The following is an 18453-nucleotide window of genomic DNA, read 5'->3' on the forward strand; positions in this document are numbered from 1 at the left end:
TTCACTTCTATGTGTAAGCACAATATGAGTGTGATCATAATGCTTTTTAATATGTCAGGTTACTTCCCTGTAACATTGTTTTCAAATTTGAAACCAGAGGCAGTGCCAAGGCATTTTTGTGGTTAGGGCTGGAATACCCATACTGACACAGTGCTCCAGAACAAGGACAGACATACAGAAACCTCCTCCCAGTTACTATTCCACAGAGGCCATTTATCTATAAATCAAACATGTGGCACGCTTTGCTTCAGATTATCCTCTTGATGCACCAAAGCAGCATCTAATCAGCTTTCACTCTAACAAATACAGATTTGTGTCACAAGTGATGCAGGAAATAACCCACAGTCTCACTCTGCCCTCTCACAGGAACAATCTTTTCCCATGAAGGCCTGAGGTGTCCACTGTACAGAGTAAATACACAGTATTTACTGTGCACAGAGAGAACTTTGCATGATATGAAACCTCTGGAGGGATTAGAAACACTTCGTCTGCCAAAGATTATGTTACAGTCCTGCAGTACTCTGTGCAGGACCACAACACCAAGCTTGATTATTTGAACATAAGGTGAAAGTAGTGCATATTAAGTGCATGTTTAAATGGAAGAATTCTTAGAAGAACCCTGGCAAGAAATAGAATAACTTCTCTTATTTTTGGAGAATGTTTACCATTGCGTCATTACTAACGAGAAAAGGAGGATTTCTGAAATTCAAGACATTAAAGCCGTATGCCTGAAAATCTTCTCAAAGCTCAGCCTAATCAGAGAACTAAGGATTCTGTAATTATATGTAAAAGTCTGTAATTATATGTAAGAGTTTTACCCAGATTTTCATTCTTGACTGCAGAGCTGTGTTAAGACACATTCAAAATTCCTGTTTTGGTTGTTACTCTGCTTACTCAGACAAGTTCTATTGATCTCAAAGAGCTTTGTGTACACATAAAAACTGATTAAGAGCTGTGAAAGACCACTGATCCTTTGTCTTTAATTTTAAGCCTCAGGGAATCTGATTTATTCTCCTGAACTTTAATTCTGACATTTTTTCCACTTTTACTCAAGCAGAGGCAGCAACTTGAAAAACTTCAGCTTCCAAAACAAAAGTCATACCTTTTTCTTTAGCAGGGAAACTTCCCTTCGGGAGCATCAGGAGTGTCTGAGGGCCCTGTGGGGGCTCAGCCTGGGGGAGGCTCGGGGGGACCTTCTCGCTCTCTGTAACTCCCTGACAGGAGGGTGCAGCCAGGTGAGGATCAGGCTCTTGTCCCAGGAAACAAGTGACAGCACCAGAGGAAACAGCCCTAGGTTGTGTCAAAGGAGGTTCAGGCTGGAAATCAGGAAGAATTTCTTCACAGAAAGAGTGGTCAGGCATTGCAACCAGCTGCCCAGGGAGGAGGTGGAGTCACCATCCCTGAAGTGTTCAAGAAATGATCGAGTATGGCACTCTGTGCTCTGGCCTAACCGACAAGGTGCTGAACTCAGGTTGGACTTGATGGTCTTGCAGATGCCTTCCAGCCTGGATGATTCTGTGATTCTCTGAAGTTCAAGCCTTCCGTGCGGCGGTGGGAGCCAAGGGCAGTGCAGCATTCCCAGGAGCGTGGGGTCGGTCAGTGTGTGCCCAGCCTGCCCTTCCTCCTGCACACCTCACACCATGGGCGGCCAGCTCGGCCTTCCTCAGGAGTGTTATAAATGAGAGACAAAGGTCTCGATATTCAGCAAAATTTAGATTGCTTTATTTGATATAGGAAGAGCAAGCAGAGCTGGGGAACGTGAGGGGTCACCGCCCACTCCACGCTCCACCCAACCTTGGTTTGCAGCCTCTTCTTATACTGGGGTTTTTCGTTATTCACAAATTCACAAAGCCTTTGGGTGATAATCAGTCACAGATTGCCATCCGGTCCTTGTAGGTGACCACCAGGGAAGTTCTGGAGGTCTGGTCCTTGTGGATAACCACCAGAGAAGTTCTGGGAGTCTGGTTTTTGGGATAGGCAGTATTGATCAGATAAAGGCAGGAAGGGCTTTTTGGAAAGTCCAATTTTGCAAGCTGGTAGCCGATACAACTTATTTGAAAAACATAACATAATATAGCATAATGTGATGTAACATAATACAACATAATATAACATAACAAGGTGATTTTAAACAAAATTATTTAATCATATCATTTCCTTTATCTAGTGTCCATGCTTCACTTTAGAGCTTAGTATTCTGGTTTATACAAACCCTAATGCTTTTGTGATTAACACGAATCTTTTATCAATTGTCACAGGAGCTTCCTACACGGCTGGGCCTGCGGACTGGAGCGCACCCCGCACTCGGTCCCACAGCTTTTACACCATGGCTGCCATGGCAGCACCGCAGGGCACCGCTGGCACGGTACCACACACCGGAGATCCTGAGGGGCTCCGACGGGCCCGGCTCCTATGGGTGAGCGGGAGGGGATGAGTGAGAGGCGGCGATGAAGATGTAAACTGTGGGACACAACTTCGGGCCGGGGGCTCAGCTCCGCTATCCCTGAGGGTCAGGACGCGGTGCCGGTTCAGCCCCGCTGTCCCTGCGGGTCAGGACTCGGTGCCGGTTCAGCCCCGCTGTCCCTGCGGGTCAGAACCCGGTGCCGGTTCAGCCCCGCGGTCCCTGCGGGTCAGGACTCGGTGCCGGTTCAGCCCTCCGGTCCCTGAGGGCGCTGCGGGCGGCGCGCGCCGTTCCCGCCGGCGGGAGATGTCCGCCTGGACCTCCCGGCCACAAGGGGGCGGCAAAGGGCGCGGAGGAGCGGCGCTCTCTGTGGTACCTGACGTCATCAAGGCGCGCCGGCGGCAGGAGCTGTGTCGGCGCCTTGCAGAGCGCTGCCGTCGGAATTGCTTCAGAAAGACATGACCACACAGGTAATTAAAAACACGGCGTTAGCTGAGCGAACTGCTGGGTTGAGGTGTTTATGTGTATATATATATAGGCTGCTCATGTGTAATATTAATTATTTTTTCTTTCTAGTACGGTATTCTCTTCAAGCAAGAGCAAGGTGAGCAAACGCTAACGGGTGTTGAGCAATGTCGGTGCTCTGGGATGATGTAAAGTTTATAATGGCAGGTATCCGTGTGAGGACACCTGGTTATGTTTAAATTAGATTTAAATCTGTGTAACTCAGATGTAGCTGTACTGCTTTTTCAGCAGTGACGCTGGTCACACAGCACATTGCATATTTTGGAACAAAGAAAGCGGTGACAGGGCTCTCGGAGCACTCAGTAGACCTGAGGAGCGGGAGGTCTATTGCCAACATTGCAGCTAGCCATGTCAGCATTACCAAAACTGTTTGTGCTCTCCTATCAAAAGAAAATACTTAATTTTTAGTTCCTGTGCTTATATTCTCTTTTAGCTCACGATGATGCCATTTGGTCAGTTGCCTGGGGAAAAAATAAAAATGATGGTTCAGAAACAGTGATCTCTGGCTCTTTGGATGATCTGGTGAAGGTCTGGAAGTGGTAAGTGCTCCATGTTAACCTGTGTTAGGCCTTGGAAGTAGTCAGTGTGGAGCAGCCCTGAATTCCCAGAATCTGCAGGGATGATAGAAGTTACCTCAGGGAAGGGGTAGCCTGGCACACAGGGCTGCTTCTTTGAGCCAGCTTATCTCCACTGGTGTGTGCTTTCTCTTGGAGTGGTGGCATTCTGGTGTGCTTTCATTTCCAAAGAATGAGAATCCTTTTGAAAGTGCATGTCAGAGAATACTTTATGTACTTCTAAACCAAAGAATGGGCAATTCATATTTTGAGAGACAGTGCATTTGGAGATGTGTACTGTGAAAGCAATAATGGGAATAGTGAGAAAGAGGAAATGATGTCTTTTTTTTTTTTTTTTTTGAAAAAAGATCCTGATAGTCGTTATGGAAGTGTGCTTGTGCAAAGAAGTTATTCTGTGTCTTAGGCAAAGCAGTATGAAGGATGTGCTTCACTTTAGTGACAGGTTTAGCTTGGCTGGGGGTGACTGTGAAAATGTCAGTGATGGCACTTTGTGCTGAGCTCACGGGTGAGCTCTGTGAGTACCCCCAGACTGGTGTGTGCTGGACATCTTTTGGTGGGATAGCTTCCAAACTTGGGATGAAGTACCTGCTTGGCAGGAATCTGGTAAATTATTGACCTGTCAGTTCTTTAAGTACAGAGAGTTTGTGTGTAGCCCTTGGCATTTGATGGGAGGATTGGATTGCCCTGTGTTGGCCAAGTGGAGGATTGTGGATTGTCTGTTTTGTGTGAGGCTGGAGGGTCTATGAGCACCCCCAGCTGTTCCCAACCAGGCTTTCCTTTCCCTTGCACCACAGGAATGATGAGAAGCTGGACCTGCAGTGGACTCTGGAGGGTCACCAGCTGGGGGTGGTGTCAGTGGACATCAGCCACACGGGGGCCATTGCAGCATCCAGCTCCCTGGACGCCCACATTCGCCTCTGGGACCTGGACACTGGCAAACAGATCAAGTCCATAGATGCTGGGCCTGGTAAGTCACCAGGGCTGAGCTGGCTCTGCAGAGAACACTGTGACTCTCTGGCAAACACTGAGCACTGAGGCATTGGGGTGTATGAGGGGATTGAGATCTTTGGGGGGGTTTAATCTTTTCTATATTTGCAGAAGTCTTAAAGGTTTTATGAACTCAACACAAAGCAGCATCAGACAATTTTACATTTATTTTTACACACTACTTGTGCTTTCTCAGGTACACGTAGTTGGCTTTTTGCTGCATGCATAAAGCAGAATGGAAAACAGCTTGCTCTTACACATGTATTGGTAAAGGGATATTGGGAGTAAAGAATTCAGGTGTTTATTCAGATGGATTTACAAAGGAGCTCTGAACGTTCTTCATAACACTGCAGTGAATTTGATCCTTTTTTATCCAACATGTCCAATCCTGAGCGAGCAAGTCACAACAGTTATCAATGGCAACAATGCTGATGTTCTCCATGCTGGAATTCAGGGCCTAAGGTCTTATTCCAAGTATTTAATGAGTCCAGTGGAAGTCACAAATTTAATATCAGTCTTGCAGTGTTTTAGGGAAGTAATATTAAGCTTTTAGAAAAAAACCTGTGAATTACATTGTGCCAGATAAACACATTTCACTGCTATGAAATATGATGGGTTTTGATGTTCAGTTGCAGGAATGTCATCTGTGTTACATTTGTGTATCTGCATTTCTCCTGCATCCTCTGTGCTTTGCTACGTACTAGTGTTGGTTTTTTCAGTAGTTTCAATCTTTTGCTACCAGGAAAAAAATAAGAATTTAGACTTAACTGATGTAGTCTTAAATTCTAAATTTATTGTTACACGAGAGTCTCATAAGATCAGAGGCTTACTAGAAATGTAATATTTTACTGAATGTAAGTGGCTCAAGATACACTCTATTAATTACATAGAAAGGGTAACTTGATGAGCTTGTAGACTCTTAGAGGGTTGAACATCTAAACAAATGCACACAGAGCTGGCACTGTTGAATAAGAACCAGGTACAGGATCCAGCTAACTGGTTTTTATTTTTAATACAGTTGATGCTTGGTCCCTGGCCTTTTCACCTGATTCCCAGTACCTTGCAACAGGAAGTCACGTGGGGAAAGTAAATATTTTCGGTGTTGAAACTGGAAAGAAAGAATATTCTCTGGACACCAGAGGAAAGTTCATCCTTAGCATTGCATATGTAAGAAGCACAGTTGATAATTCTTTATGAGACATTGCTATTGCTTTAATATGTTGTAAATAGGTATTTTTGTTTCAATCTATTAGTTTATCTCTACAATAATACTAAGTGACAGCTATAGTACCAAATAGAAATTGTGTGACATTTTCCCCCTGCACATCTGGAAAATTTATTTGGGTCTTGCTTATAGTCTTGGGGATTTTTGGAGCCCAGGTATCTTACATAGATCATTATTTGTGAAAAGTTGCCAAGGGAATGTCAGGACTTACACAGCATAAATGCACACAGATGTTGAATCACACTTTTTGTGTTTTACTACAGAGTCCAGATGGAAAGTACTTGGCCAGTGGAGCAATAGATGGCATTATCAATATTTTTGATATTGCAACTGGAAAACTTCTACATACGCTAGAAGGTATGGTTTGGTTATTTACAGCAACCAAATTCTGGCCTCCTTTCTGACAAAATTAAAAAATTAAATGCAAGTCAGAACTGTATCAACAGCCACGGAAAAAGGGAGTTGACGTTTTTGTCCATTAGCCAGTATTTAGTTATTTAGTGTGCTCTAACCTGAGCCACTTAAAATATTAGAGGCAAACTGTAAACTCAGGCTTGCATCATAAAGGCCTTTTTAAAAGATACAGTCAGTAATGCTTAGCTAAATTCTTAAATTATAGCTCCTTGTATTGCAGTAAAGTACAAGGGAATGAAGCCAAGGCAAATGTGTGCTGCTGTGCATATGGTTTTTCTTTTTCTCATGGTATTTGTTCTGAAGCAATTTTTGCTGTTCTGAAAAATAACATTTTATATTATAGAAGACGTGCATTTTTTTCTAACACATAAGTGGGCTTTTAATGTTCATGCAGTTTCTGCCCAGCTGTAACCAAAACCCCAACCACTTAAATATGCAATCATACTATAAAATACGACATAATTGCTAATACAGACCCAGAGCTGGAAGAAACGAGATGCTCTGTGCTGCAGACATGGCTTAACATTCCCAGCTGAGAATTGCTGTCCCTTTCCCTTCTCTGGTGTGGGAAGAGCCTCTGGAGAGAGGGGGGCTCCAGAAGCTACTCTGTGAGCAGGCAGAGCTGCTGTGGTGTGGCTGGCTGAGTGCTGGATCAGTGAGAGGAGTCACAGCCGGCTCTGCTGTGTGTGTGTGAGAGGAGTCACAGCCAGCCCTGCTGTGTGTGTGTGTGTGAGGAGTCACAGCCAGCCCTGCTGTGTGTGTGTGTGAGAGGAGTCACAGCCAGCCCTGCTGTGTGTGTGTGTGAGAGGAGTCACAGCCAGCCCTGCTGTGTGTGTGTGTGTGAGGAGTCACAGCCAGCCCTGCTGTGTGTGTGTGTGTGTGAGAGGAGTCACAGCCAGCCCTGCTGTGTGTGTGTGAGGAGTCACAGCCAGCCCTGCTGTGTGTGTGTGTGAGAGGAGTCACAGCCAGCCCTGCTGTGTGTGTGTGTGTGAGGAGTCACAGCCAGCCCTGCTGTGTGTGAGAGGAGTCACAGCCAGCCCTGCTGTGTGTGTGTGTGAGAGGAGTCACAGCCAGCCCTGCTGTGTGTGTGTGTGAGAGGAGTCACAGCCAGCCCTGCTGTGTGTGTGTGTGAGAGGAGTCACAGCCAGCCCTGCTGTGTGTGTGTGTGTGAGGAGTCACAGCCAGCCCTGCTGCGTGTGTGTGTGAGAGGAGTCACAGCCAGCCCTGCTGTGTGTGTGTGTGTGTGAGAGGAGTCACAGCCAGCCCTGCTGTGTGTGTGTGTGAGAGGAGTCACAGCCAGCCCTGCTGTGTGTGTGTGTGAGAGGAGTCACAGCCAGCCCTGCTGTGTGTGTGTGTGAGAGGAGTCACAGCCAGCCCTGCTGTGTGTGTGTGTGAGAGGAGTCACAGCCAGCCCTGCTGTGTGTGTGTGTGAGAGGAGTCACAGCCAGCCCTGCTGTGTGTGTGTGAGGAGTCACAGCCAGCCCTGCTGTGTGTGTGTGTGAGAGGAGTCACAGCCAGCCCTGCTGTGTGTGTGTGTGAGAGGAGTCACAGCCAGCCCTGCTGTGTGTGTGTGAGGAGTCACAGCCAGCCCTGCTGTGTGTGTGTGTGAGAGGAGTCACAGCCAGCCCTGCTGTGTGTGTGTGTGTGAGGAGTCACAGCCAGCCCTGCTGTGTGTGTGTGAGGAGTCACAGCCAGCCCTGCTGTGTGTGTGTGTGTGAGGAGTCACAGCCAGCCCTGCTGTGTGTGTGTGTGTGAGGAGTCACAGCCAGCCCTGCTGTGTGTGTGTGTGAGAGGAGTCACAGCCAGCCCTGCTGTGTGTGTGTGTGAGAGGAGTCACAGCCAGCCCTGCTGTGTGTGTGTGAGAGGAGTCACAGCCAGCCCTGCTGTGTGTGTGTGTGTGTGAGAGGAGTCACAGCCGGCCCTGCCCTGTGTCCCTGTGCCCACAGGCCATGCCATGCCCATCCGCTCGCTGACCTTCTCCCCTGACTCCCAGCTCCTGGTCACCGCCTCCGACGATGGCTACATCAAAATCTACGACGTGTGAGTGGGGACTGCCAGCCCTGCTGGCACGAGAGCAGCTGCTTAGAGAGGCTGATACTGTGAAACACAGATCAAACCCTCAGCTCTCCAGAATTCCTTTCAGCTTTTGGTGACTTTTTATGTAATAAATAATCGTAGATCATTAAATACTACAATCTTAGATAATGTTTTTAAAAGTGTAGAGGTAAAAGAAAGCTGGAACTTGAAAACTAATTACATTCCTCATATTTGCCTGTAGGCAATAAGCTAATTCTTTTATATATCTGTCCTGTGAGCTTGTGTTCACCCTTCCTAAACGCCTGTTCTGTACACAGGAAATTACATTTATGACCTATAAATTACATTTGTGACCTATTTCAGTTGCATTGTGCAGTACCCTGGAAGACCCCGAGGAGTAAAAGGCCCTGCTTCAGTGGTCTTCAGCCCCTAAACCTGCATTGCTTTGGCTTTGGTGAAACTATTTGTCCTCCAGTGTCCCTCCTTAGTGACTTCTTTTTATGTTAACTATTTGAAATGAAAAAACAGAATCTGCTGTAGCACAGTTCAGCTTGGATGAGCAAATGTCCAGAAGTCACCTTCTGATGAACCATTCTTGACTGCACTAGCTAGACTATATTCCTGTTGCTTTTTCCCTGGAACTCATAAAGCAAATGTTAACGTGTTCTTTCCACAGGCAACATGCAAACCTGGCTGGCACATTAAGTGGTCACGGATCCTGGGTTTTAAATGTGGCATTTTGTCCTGATGATACCCATTTTGTTTCCAGGTATTGAGGATTTTTAATTGTTTATGATTACTGAAAAAAAATTTGTAAGTGGAGATGGATCATAAAAATTAAATGTGTACAAATTGCAGTGGGATCTGTAATAACATAAAATTTAAAGACCTGAGCCAATCTGTGATGTGATACCAGCTATAGTGAGAGCATTTTACAGAGTAAGTCACTCACTGTAGTGTAGGTCCTGAGAAGTGAAAAACAACCTCAGAGAAGGGCAGTTTGATTCTAAGTAGCTGAAAAATTTGAATCAAGAATTGCAACCTAAACTAGTAGTACATTAATCTACTTGAACTTTAGTATTAATTCTTAAAACAGCTGAGGCAGCTAGGGGACCAAGTATATGCAACGGGAAATTCCTTATCCAAGGAACTTGCCTGAAATAATTTTTTGGCCAAAACAGGAGTCTTCATTTTCACACTGCAGATGTTGGAACAGTGAATTTTTTTTTAAAGGTAATGGAGCCTGGCAGAAGATGCAGTCCTTTGCAACTTCATCCCTGTATTTGATGGGTGAAAGAGGGTTTCTTATGTCTACCATATTAATGGTACCCTTTAACGTTTGCATTAAACTTTAGTTAATCTATTAATTTAAACATTGATCACTATTTTTTTTTTTTCTTTCAGTTCATCTGATAAAAGTGTGAAAGTTTGGGATGCTGGAACGAGGACCTGTGTCCATACTTTCTTTGACCACCAAGATCAGGTATGGCTACTGTTCCCTCAGTCACCACGTTCCCAGCAGAGCTTGTGTGGTTGTGCACATTTGTGCTTCACCTCGGTACTGCAGTTCCAGGCTTGCTCTAATGCAACTTTAATTTGCTATAATGAAAATTACAACTTAATATTGGACTAGTATGCCCAAGTAATTAACATTTTTGAGTCCCAAGTAAAGGCAATGCTGAGCAGCCAAAGTCTCACCAGACTGTTTGTTACCTTGTCTCTGGTCTTACTTATTTCTGTGACTTACACTGCATGTGCTTAGGTAAGGGTGGAAATACTTATTTTAAAGGATGGAATTACCTAAACAGATGCTTGAAAGCAGCCTGGAAACTTGGGAGTTTTTCCTCCTTCAGTGCCTGTAATACTGTGGGATTTTAATTTATTGCTCAGTGATCGTTACCTGTGAGAGGAGGTGTTAGGTTTCTACCCATTTACTCTTTGTTGACCTGTCAGGTGAAAATAAAACACTGTTATATTTTAATGGATCACTGAGCAAGAAACAAACAAAGGATATTCTTCCAGATTTTGTAAGAATGTTTTCTTCTGCTATACTTCTGGTAACTTTCTTTTCAGTTGTCTATAGCCACGGGGGTTTTAGTATTGAAGTACCACGTGGGACTGGATTTGCCCTGTTGTTGTAGCTGTGGTGTATAATCTCCTTCAGTCTGTGGCAAGCAGAGATGTGTCAGGGTTACAGCTCTGTTACTGGGTTTGGTACCAATGCAAAGTAGCATCGGTAGTACAAGATTGCCCAAAGATCCTGTGGTCAGCACACTCACCCTGCACTTCACATTCATCACTCTTCCTGATGTCATTCTGATGGAGAGGGGTCACTTAAGAGCTTGTGTAACTGTCTCAAACCAGAGGACTAAGCTGCATTTTTCTAAGGAAGTTTTGCACGGGTAGGTAAATGGTTCTCTGAAAGAGCTCAAGGATAAACCAAGTCATTCTTCAGTCTGTCATGATGTATCAGTCTGCATGACAAATACTTCCTCACTTGCTTTCCTGCACTGTGAAATACTGTTTTCAGAAAGGGCTGCAGGATGGGCACAGGTGAAAACACTTGGGCTATTTATGCAAACTGGGGCAGGTACTTTCCAGCCCTGCTGGAGCATCTGTGGCTGGTATAACCCCTTGGCAGCAGACATGGCTCCTGCTCCAGCCAGAACTGCACCAGCTCTCATCGGGTGACTTCAATAACCCTTCCTCTACTGCTTGTAATAAATATGAGTGCCACAACAATACCTTTTCTTTGTACTCTCTTGCTAAAATTATATGTGTCTTATTTACAGGTTTGGGGAGTGAAATACAATGGAAGTGGGTCCAAAATTGTGTCTGTTGGTGATGACCAAGAAATTCATATTTATGACTGCCCAGTTTAAATGTCTTGACTCAGATGCTTCAGTAAATCTCTTGTAGCAGTTTCAATGGACTGCTATTATCCCATGTACTTTTTTAATATGATAAAAAGCATTTCATACAGATCTGCAAAACCAGATATGTTTATATCTAATTTTGATTTTGTTTAGCATGAAAGCTTTACTTTTTTAAAATAAAAGCTACAGCTCAAAGTCCTTGTGTCTAATTCTTGGAAAAAGGTAGTTTTGGAAAAATGTAGTCATGGGTGAAGTAACTGCTCAGTTAATCGCCCCTGCCTTTAAACATAAATAGACCAGAGCTGGAAGGCATGGGCTAAGTGTCACAGCAGCTTATTTTAGCAGAAGGAAAAGGGCTGAGGCTGTGTCATAGACGTGGGAAATGACAGCCTGAGCTTGGCCTGATGCTACACCAGTGAGTGCAAGAGGATCACTTAAGCTGAACACCTGTTTCAGCAATTGTGTGGTACACGGACATAGATCATTCATCATGGTTTAATTTTACTAAAGGGGACCACTTGTTTCTAACCCTGACTTACCACAAACACTACCACAAAGTAGATAAAAGGGAAAAAAGCTTTAATGGAATCACTGTACTGTGGTATCGTGCATGTTATAAAACAGCAGCAGTATACCCAATGCAAGTGGTTTTGGTTTATTCATTTTACTTAAGGCACAAGTATACAAGGCCTAGGAAGTAAAAACCCTTTCTATGGAAGGCTGAAATACAAACCTTGAGCTTCTGGAAGGTCAAACTTTTATTTGGAAGCATTTGCTTGTATGTAACACATTAGAGGACAGCTTGTAACCTTAGGTCACAGACAGAGAAGCAGCTGAAGGAATGCTACTGTAAACCCACAGAACACAGGAAGAGGGCTATGAGGCAGAGGAGGGCATGCACAAAATGCTTCTGAAATACAAAATCAGACAGGTATGAGTGGTGCAGCTAACACAAAACTGAATATTGAGAATAATCTAGACTAGATGACAGGAATCTGAGTTTAGAAGAACTTGTTTAAATAAAGGGGGTTCTAGAGTGGTTTAGAAAGTACAAGAGAAGCATGAGAAAAGGTGAAGTACTATTTATTAGAAGTTATTCTGCTATGTTTTTTTCTATGAAATTAATTTTCCAGTATGAAAGTATTTACATAAGACATTCCACTTAGCCTCTATCAATATTGCCCAAGTCTCATAGAAATAGCACAGGTGAAATAAATTGAGAACCTTCACAGCAAGGAAAATGCATTACCAACTCAGTTGGTTCTCAGCTGTATGACATTTGCCTTATATAGAAAGACTACAAGAACACAATATAAATTAGTTACAAAAAGGTGATACTGACAGCGCAGCAACTCAATTTGCTGAACACAAAAACCACAAGCAGTGGCTATTACAGCCATGCAGTTTTCATTGTGAAAATTTACATCTTAGATGACATCCACTCCACCTTGCTTTAAGATGCCTGACATTGTACTCCTGTTCTTGGACCCTCTTCATCTTCTTCGTACGCTTCTCCCGCGCTGTTGCGGTAGGTTTGCTCGTTGGGATCAAAATCTTCCAGGTCTACCTGATCCATCTCATCTGTAACCATAACATCTTCTCGCTGAGGAAGCAGAGCCTCCAGCAGAGACAGTTTCTCCCTTGGGAGCCAGTAGTGCTCTGGAAACTGGACCTGCAATTTGACGTTTTTAAAAGTTAGTATTCATTCATGTGTGAACACAAGTATATTGGCCACAGAAAAGTGTGCAGCTTACCAAAAACTGTATAATCAGGCTGCCTTTGTCCATTGGAGATTTGTAGACAGGCATCCCTTCGTTGTAGATACACTTTAGGTCACCGTGTTTTATCACTTCACCTATGGAGCAAGAGCTGTAAGTGGGCTGCTGTGATGGGACAGGCATTTCACAGCCACACCAGGCAGGGCTGTACACAAGCAGTGTTCTCATGGCTCCTCAGGGAGATTGTAACCAATTCACAGGAGAGAGCTCAACCCAAGCTGTACAAAACTAAGGCCATTTAGACTATTTCCCCTGCTATAAGAAAAATCAGCTTTCCTTGACACAGCCTTCAGGCTGAATGAACTGATAATTGAATAGAATTTAAGATTGCCTCTTTAGTATTTTCCTCGCTATCCACCAACTGGGGCTGAGGTTTACAAAGAAGTATTTGACAGCTTTAGCTATAACTCTGCATGTTTTAGAAAGAGTAACAACAACAGAGAGCCAACTAAATTAAGTGACTGCCTCGTGAACCTGTTGCATCTTCTGGTTAGAAAAAAATCCCAAATAGACCCATCTCCCCCAAGAACTCCAGCCCAGGTACAATTAAACAGGCAAGCAGTTGATAGTTTACATAGTATTAGAACTCTCAGAGACCTACCTGGCCTAGTGGATATGACAAGAACTCTGTTGTCCAGAGTTTCAATTGTCTTTCTGAAACCACATAAGGCTTCCGAGAGTTGAATTCTCATTTTTGTGATTAAGTCATGCCCTCGCCTCTGAAAGACACTGTGATCCTTTTGATCAAGCACAATTATAACATCACCAGGCTCCAAGTCAGGCTCCTGGTCACCTTCTCCATGAAATACTATCTTCTGACCATCTTTCATACCTGAAGAGAAGAAACCCATTTATTCTCTGCAGAACTATAGGTTATTACAGACAATTATTAGGGAACCAGTACAAACATATAATTCTTACCTTTATCAACATGAACTTCTATGATCTTTTTCTCTCTTACAACCTTACAGCCATTGCAGTTGTCACACCTGTCCTTCGGGTTTATTCTTTCACCTTGGCCTTTGCATTCTGGACATACAGTTTGGATTTGCTGCACCATGCCAGGTCCAATCTGCTGAACTATAACTTGCATCCCTCTTCCTTTACACACAGGACATTTTTCTACTGCCCCTCTCTTTCCGCCATAACCTTTGACAAAAGAGTTAAATTGGATCTCAGTCTCAGAAATTTACAGAAATCAGGCTGGAACTCAGCGACTTCAAGAGCATTTAGGGTAACTTAATGGTAACTTAAGAGTAGTTCAGTAATGGAATTTAGTTGCCATCACAAAACATGCCCTAGAAGCTGGAGGTTTCTACAAACAAAATGCTTATACAGCTTATTGTATTAGCTTCTGCCCCACCCCCCAGCAAATCCTGGTGTCCAAGGAACTGTCAGCATACCAAATTCAAGACATAAACATTCCATTAATACTTGGAAAAGAATCTGCTTACTAAATATTTATCAGACTACTAAGAGATACAAGACCTTATTAAAATTTACCTCAAAGAGGACTAGTCATTAGGGAGTACTTAATAACTGTAAAATTAGTAGCATAACACAAGCTAGACTTCCACCTACAGCAATTAAAGAAGTTTTACAGAATAGACATTTACATCCAAGTTCTGTATGTAAATCCAGAATGTAATTCCATTATCTGGAAGATCATTTTAATTTAGGTACCCTTAACTGCAACTCACAAGGTGTTTTAGTTTGTGATTAGAAAAATCACTTAGTAACACTGTGGTTGAGAGACTTATTCTTGGTTAAGTGTAAGTAAGAATTAAATACCCTGGCAGACTTTCAGGGATCAGGCAAAGGAAAATGAGAGAAAAGTAAGAAAGCCTTCAGACTTTTTTCTCAGCCCCAGATAATCCACACAAACAAAACCTGAAGAAGGGTTTGAAACCGCTAGTTTTTTTTTTTACCTTCACACTTCGCACAAATAACATTCTTTTGCAGTGCCAGTTTCCTTGTAATACCATTATATAGGTCTTCAAGAGATACACCTAACTGGTGCACCACATTTTTGCCTTTAGAGAAACAAAAGGGAAATATTAATACTTGTTCAGCTCTTGTGAAGATAAATGTTCATGCACAGTCTCACTGAAGAAATGCAGAGTTCATTCCAAACTTTGAACACAACTCAGCCCCCTTAAAAGCATGTGCAGTTCCATCAGCTTCTACTAAGCTCCACCCATTTATGTCCAAACATAAAAGTTGAGCTGTAATTAAGCAAAGCATCATTAAAGCCACCCTATCCGTGCTTCTACTCCTAATTTTATAAGCTTAACTGAAACAGCAAGATGCAAGGACACTACCAGCTTCAGATCTGTCAATTTAGAAGTTGCTGTTATGCCTGCCTATGAATTTCCATGCCACTGCATAGCATAATCTCAATGATTTTACAGCAAGTTAATACTTGCTCCTTTAACAGGCACTGGGCATGGAGAAGACAAAAACCATACCGTGCTTTTGGCAGCACACTGTACTCAGTTTCATGTAATTTCTCCCAAATATTTTCATGAGATTTAAAATGAGTAAAGTTTAAGTTGATGGTGTCCTTTGAAGCAAGTTGCCCAAAAGCACATGAGCAAGTGAGGCACAGATTTGGAAAAAAGGTAACTTAAACAGCTCTAAGTCAACTGCTGACTTACCAATGGTTCCCCCTCCCCTACAGACTACCCATTCCCCCTTCAACAAAAAATAAACAGAACTTAGCAGAAAGATGGCTATGGCTAAGCCATGTTATCTACTTTATTAGAATCTTAATGCTAGAGTAACTAGAAATATCATAATTTACTTATTCTATTGTTGCAACAAGTAATATCCACACTATGTGCACTCAGCAGAACAGCAGTACCATAGCACAGGTGTTTTATGCTTAAGTGCATGGTTAGAGTTTCTAGAACTTGTTTAGAACTGTGTACCTCTTCTCTCTCTATTCATTCGGCCTCCACCACCAAAGAACATGTCAAAGATGTCCATGGGTGAAGAGAAGCTGCCGCCACTCAGGCCTCCTTCTTTAATAGCCTGCTCCCCACCCTGGTCATAGAGGTCCCTTTTCTTTGGGTCCGACAGAACTTCATATGCCTGGGATATAAGTTTAAACTAAAAAGAAAAAAGAAGCTCTGAACAACTATGACCAAGAGGAAAAGTAGCCCTCTCATATACAGCTCCATCTATAGATGGAGCCACTACAGCACCCTCTTGTAGCACGTTTCCAAAAGGAAACTCCCTGGTAACAGACTAATAGCACGCTTCTGTCCAGGAAAACCACCCTTTTCCTCCCTCTCCCCCCTCCTCCCGTGTTTTAAGTGGGCTTAATTCAGTCACATCCACCTTACAAGTATATGCCAACTACGTTTTGTTGATTGTGGTAGTTGCAACAACCATGATAACCTCTAACAGATCCATTTAGAAAGGAATATGGGACTACCCCTGAAGTCCTGCAGCTGCCCAGCAGTGGCCACAGCAGGGCTAGTCAGCCTAGAGCTACAGAGGGATCCTCCATGCCTGCTGAGCTGGTACATCCAGCTACAACAGAGATTTATGTCACCAGACACTGTTGTTGCTTACTCATCACAAACACAAGGACTTAGATACAAATCAAAACACCCACTTTAACAAAACAATTAAGGAATTTTCTTCAACAGCTATGAAGAATTTCCTATTACTAAGATGACCAACTGAACTTTTAAACATTATTTGCTATTACTGGAATGACCACTTCCATTTTAAAGTTCATTTACTTATGGCCACGTAAAGTGGTGTAAGCAAAAAAGGCAGGCCCAAAATAAAAGCAGAAAAGGTTACCTTTGACTAGACTACTATTTGAGTTCTTTAAATTAGTATTCTAGAGATGTAAGTATCGACTTTCTACTCCTATATTAAGGTATCAGCAGACCAGCTTTTAGATAAACAATCCCATCATTTGTGTTTTCCATAGCTCTCCAATTGTGGTGCTGGCTTATCATCCAAGCTAACACAGGCAGCTGAGCGGGTCTGTGCTGATAGCATGTAAAATAGCTCTCTTGTAAGCACCCATGTGTAGCCCAGTGATTCCCTGGGGATAGTTACCTTAGACATCTACGTTAGCATTTTTCTCTGAAGAAAACCCATCCTGTTCAGGAACACAAATCCATCCAGCACAACAGCTGGATGGCAGCTGGATCCACTTCCAGCCTTTTCAATGTCTCACAGCACAGTGGCCACTGGCACACCAGAAATCCTTCCAGCTTTGCCAGTTTTAACCAGCTTCTCTAAGGATGATCTTCCAACATAACTACAGGGAAACTGGTATGCGCTACATGCAAAAAGAAATGCCGCATGCCCTTTACCACAGCTGGGCCATCAGGCCTGCTGCCGGGCCCACAGCTCTGAACAGAGACCTGGGAGTAGGGGAGCCCTCACGTTCTGGCACTACGCTGCAGAAGGGCACAGCAGAATCTGAACTACGATTGAGCGCACGCTGGCTGTAACAACGGCCTGTCTGTGGGGGACCCGCGGCGTCCCAGCCTCGGGCTCGCCCTGCAGGGCCACCCATCCCGCGGTGACCGCGATGAGCCCAGCCCGGCCCGGCCCCGGCCCGCCGGATGGGGCCTGCCCCGCGCAAAGGCCGCAGGCGCCGCCGAGAGCGCGGCCGCCTCACGGCGGGCAGCCCACAGGCCTCGGCCCAGCCCCGGCCCCCGGCCCCCGGCCCCGCGTACCCGCTCGCCCTCGCTGGGGTTCTTGTCGGGGTGATACTTCAGCGCCAGCTTGCGGTAGGCGCGCTTGATCTCTTCGGAGGAAGCATTGGGCTTCACTTGCAGGATGTCGTAGTACTCAGTCTCCTTCACCATGGTGGGTGCCTGTGGGAGGACGCGCCGCGTTACCCTAGGCTCACCCCCGCGTTACCCCGCCCGGCGCCCCGCCAAGGCCCCGCGGGCCGCGCTCACCGCCGCGGTCGCTCCGCTGCAAACAACAACACCGCCACCACTGCTGCTGCTGCCGCCCGCTGCCCGACCCCGGCGGCCCCGCCTCTTCCGCGGCCTTTATACGGGCCCCGGCCGAATCTTCTGGAATGACGCCGCGCGTGACGTCACGGGGCTGGAACGGTCTAGAACGCGCGCGTGACGTCACCGGCGGTGCGCGCGGGGGGGCGGGGCCTCGGGGCGGGCCCGGGTCCGCGCTCGGGGTTTGACTCGGGGCGGTGCGGGCGGGTGGCGGAGCGCCGCTCACACAAACCGGTACTGGGTAATGGAGTACCGGAGGGCTGTAAATTATCACCCGTGCTAATGTGCTAACCCATGTCTATTCTTACCTCTTCTTCATTGCTTTTCGATTTATATATAATGCCATTTCTGAGTAAAAGTTCCAAAATAATAACTTTATTACGTGGAAGCTTTAGATGCGCTTTCCATTCGAGTTAAGATGTGACTATTCTCTGGAGTTAAAAATACATTTAAAAAATCACCCCGTATTTTGTATCTTTGTATTGTAAAAACAATCTGTTGAGCGTAATTCCACTTGTATCAGCTTTCAACAAATCTGGAATGCCGTGGGCTCGGCGTGGGTGAGCCTCCTTCCTGAGGGGTCATTCCTGAGGATCCCAGGGGTCCCACCTGGGGATCCTTCCTGAGGGGTCATTCCTGAG

General features: G+C 44.8%; 2 protein-coding genes across 3 annotated transcripts; one reads left to right on the forward strand and one right to left on the reverse strand.

Annotated features, from left to right (window-relative positions):
- The first annotated feature begins 2782 nt into the window (after positions 1–2782).
- Positions 2783–11235, forward strand: SKIC8 (SKI8 subunit of superkiller complex). The gene is made up of 10 exons (XM_014879232.2): positions 2783–2871; positions 2978–3005; positions 3360–3465; positions 4296–4468; positions 5507–5655; positions 5977–6070; positions 8074–8167; positions 8841–8933; positions 9569–9647; positions 10957–11235. Exons 1-10 carry the CDS (start codon positions 2860–2862, stop codon positions 11044–11046), a joined length of 918 nt encoding a protein of 305 aa, XP_014734718.1. The 5' UTR covers positions 2783–2859; the 3' UTR covers positions 11047–11235.
- Positions 11236–11674: 439 nt separating this feature from the next.
- Positions 11675–17941, reverse strand: DNAJA4 (DnaJ heat shock protein family (Hsp40) member A4). 2 transcript variants are annotated; one of them, XM_014879228.2, is made up of 8 exons: positions 17756–17941; positions 17528–17668; positions 15749–15929; positions 14747–14851; positions 13740–13967; positions 13420–13650; positions 12795–12895; positions 11675–12712 (listed from the first exon to the last, which is right to left on the reverse strand). In XM_014879228.2, the coding sequence occupies exons 2-8, from the start codon at positions 17657–17659 to the stop codon at positions 12494–12496; spliced, it is 1197 nt and encodes a 398-aa protein (XP_014734714.1). In that variant the 5' UTR covers positions 17660–17668; positions 17756–17941; the 3' UTR covers positions 11675–12493. The 2 variants fall into 2 exon arrangements, with proteins under 2 accessions (XP_014734714.1, XP_088028491.1); XM_088172365.1 differs by lacking the exon at positions 15749–15929 and having other exon boundaries at positions 17756–17864.
- Between the last annotated feature and the right edge of the window lie 512 nt (positions 17942–18453).

This window comes from Sturnus vulgaris, chromosome 13 (assembly GCF_052056855.1).
Source record: "Sturnus vulgaris isolate bStuVul1 chromosome 13, bStuVul1.hap1, whole genome shotgun sequence".
In the NCBI taxonomy this organism is placed as follows: domain Eukaryota; kingdom Metazoa; phylum Chordata; class Aves; order Passeriformes; family Sturnidae; genus Sturnus; species Sturnus vulgaris.

Excerpts from the sequence above, each read along its gene's own strand:
- SKIC8 (XM_014879232.2), top strand. Across the intron at positions 3,466-4,295 it reads CTGGTGAAGGTCTGGAAGTG|GAATGATGAGAAGCTGGACC; the intron begins GTAAGTGCTCCA and ends CTTGCACCACAG. Across the intron at positions 8,168-8,840 it reads TACATCAAAATCTACGACGT|GCAACATGCAAACCTGGCTG; the intron begins GTGAGTGGGGAC and ends TTCTTTCCACAG.
- DNAJA4 (XM_014879228.2), bottom strand. The coding sequence starts at position 17,659 with ATGGTGAAGGAGACTGAGTACTACGACATCCTGCAAGTGAAGCCCAAT. Across the intron at positions 14,852-15,748 it reads AATGAATAGAGAGAGAAGAG|GCAAAAATGTGGTGCACCAG; the intron begins GTACACAGTTCT and ends GTTTCTCTAAAG. Across the intron at positions 13,968-14,746 it reads TATTTGTGCGAAGTGTGAAG|GTTATGGCGGAAAGAGAGGG; the intron begins GTAAAAAAAAAA and ends CTTTTGTCAAAG.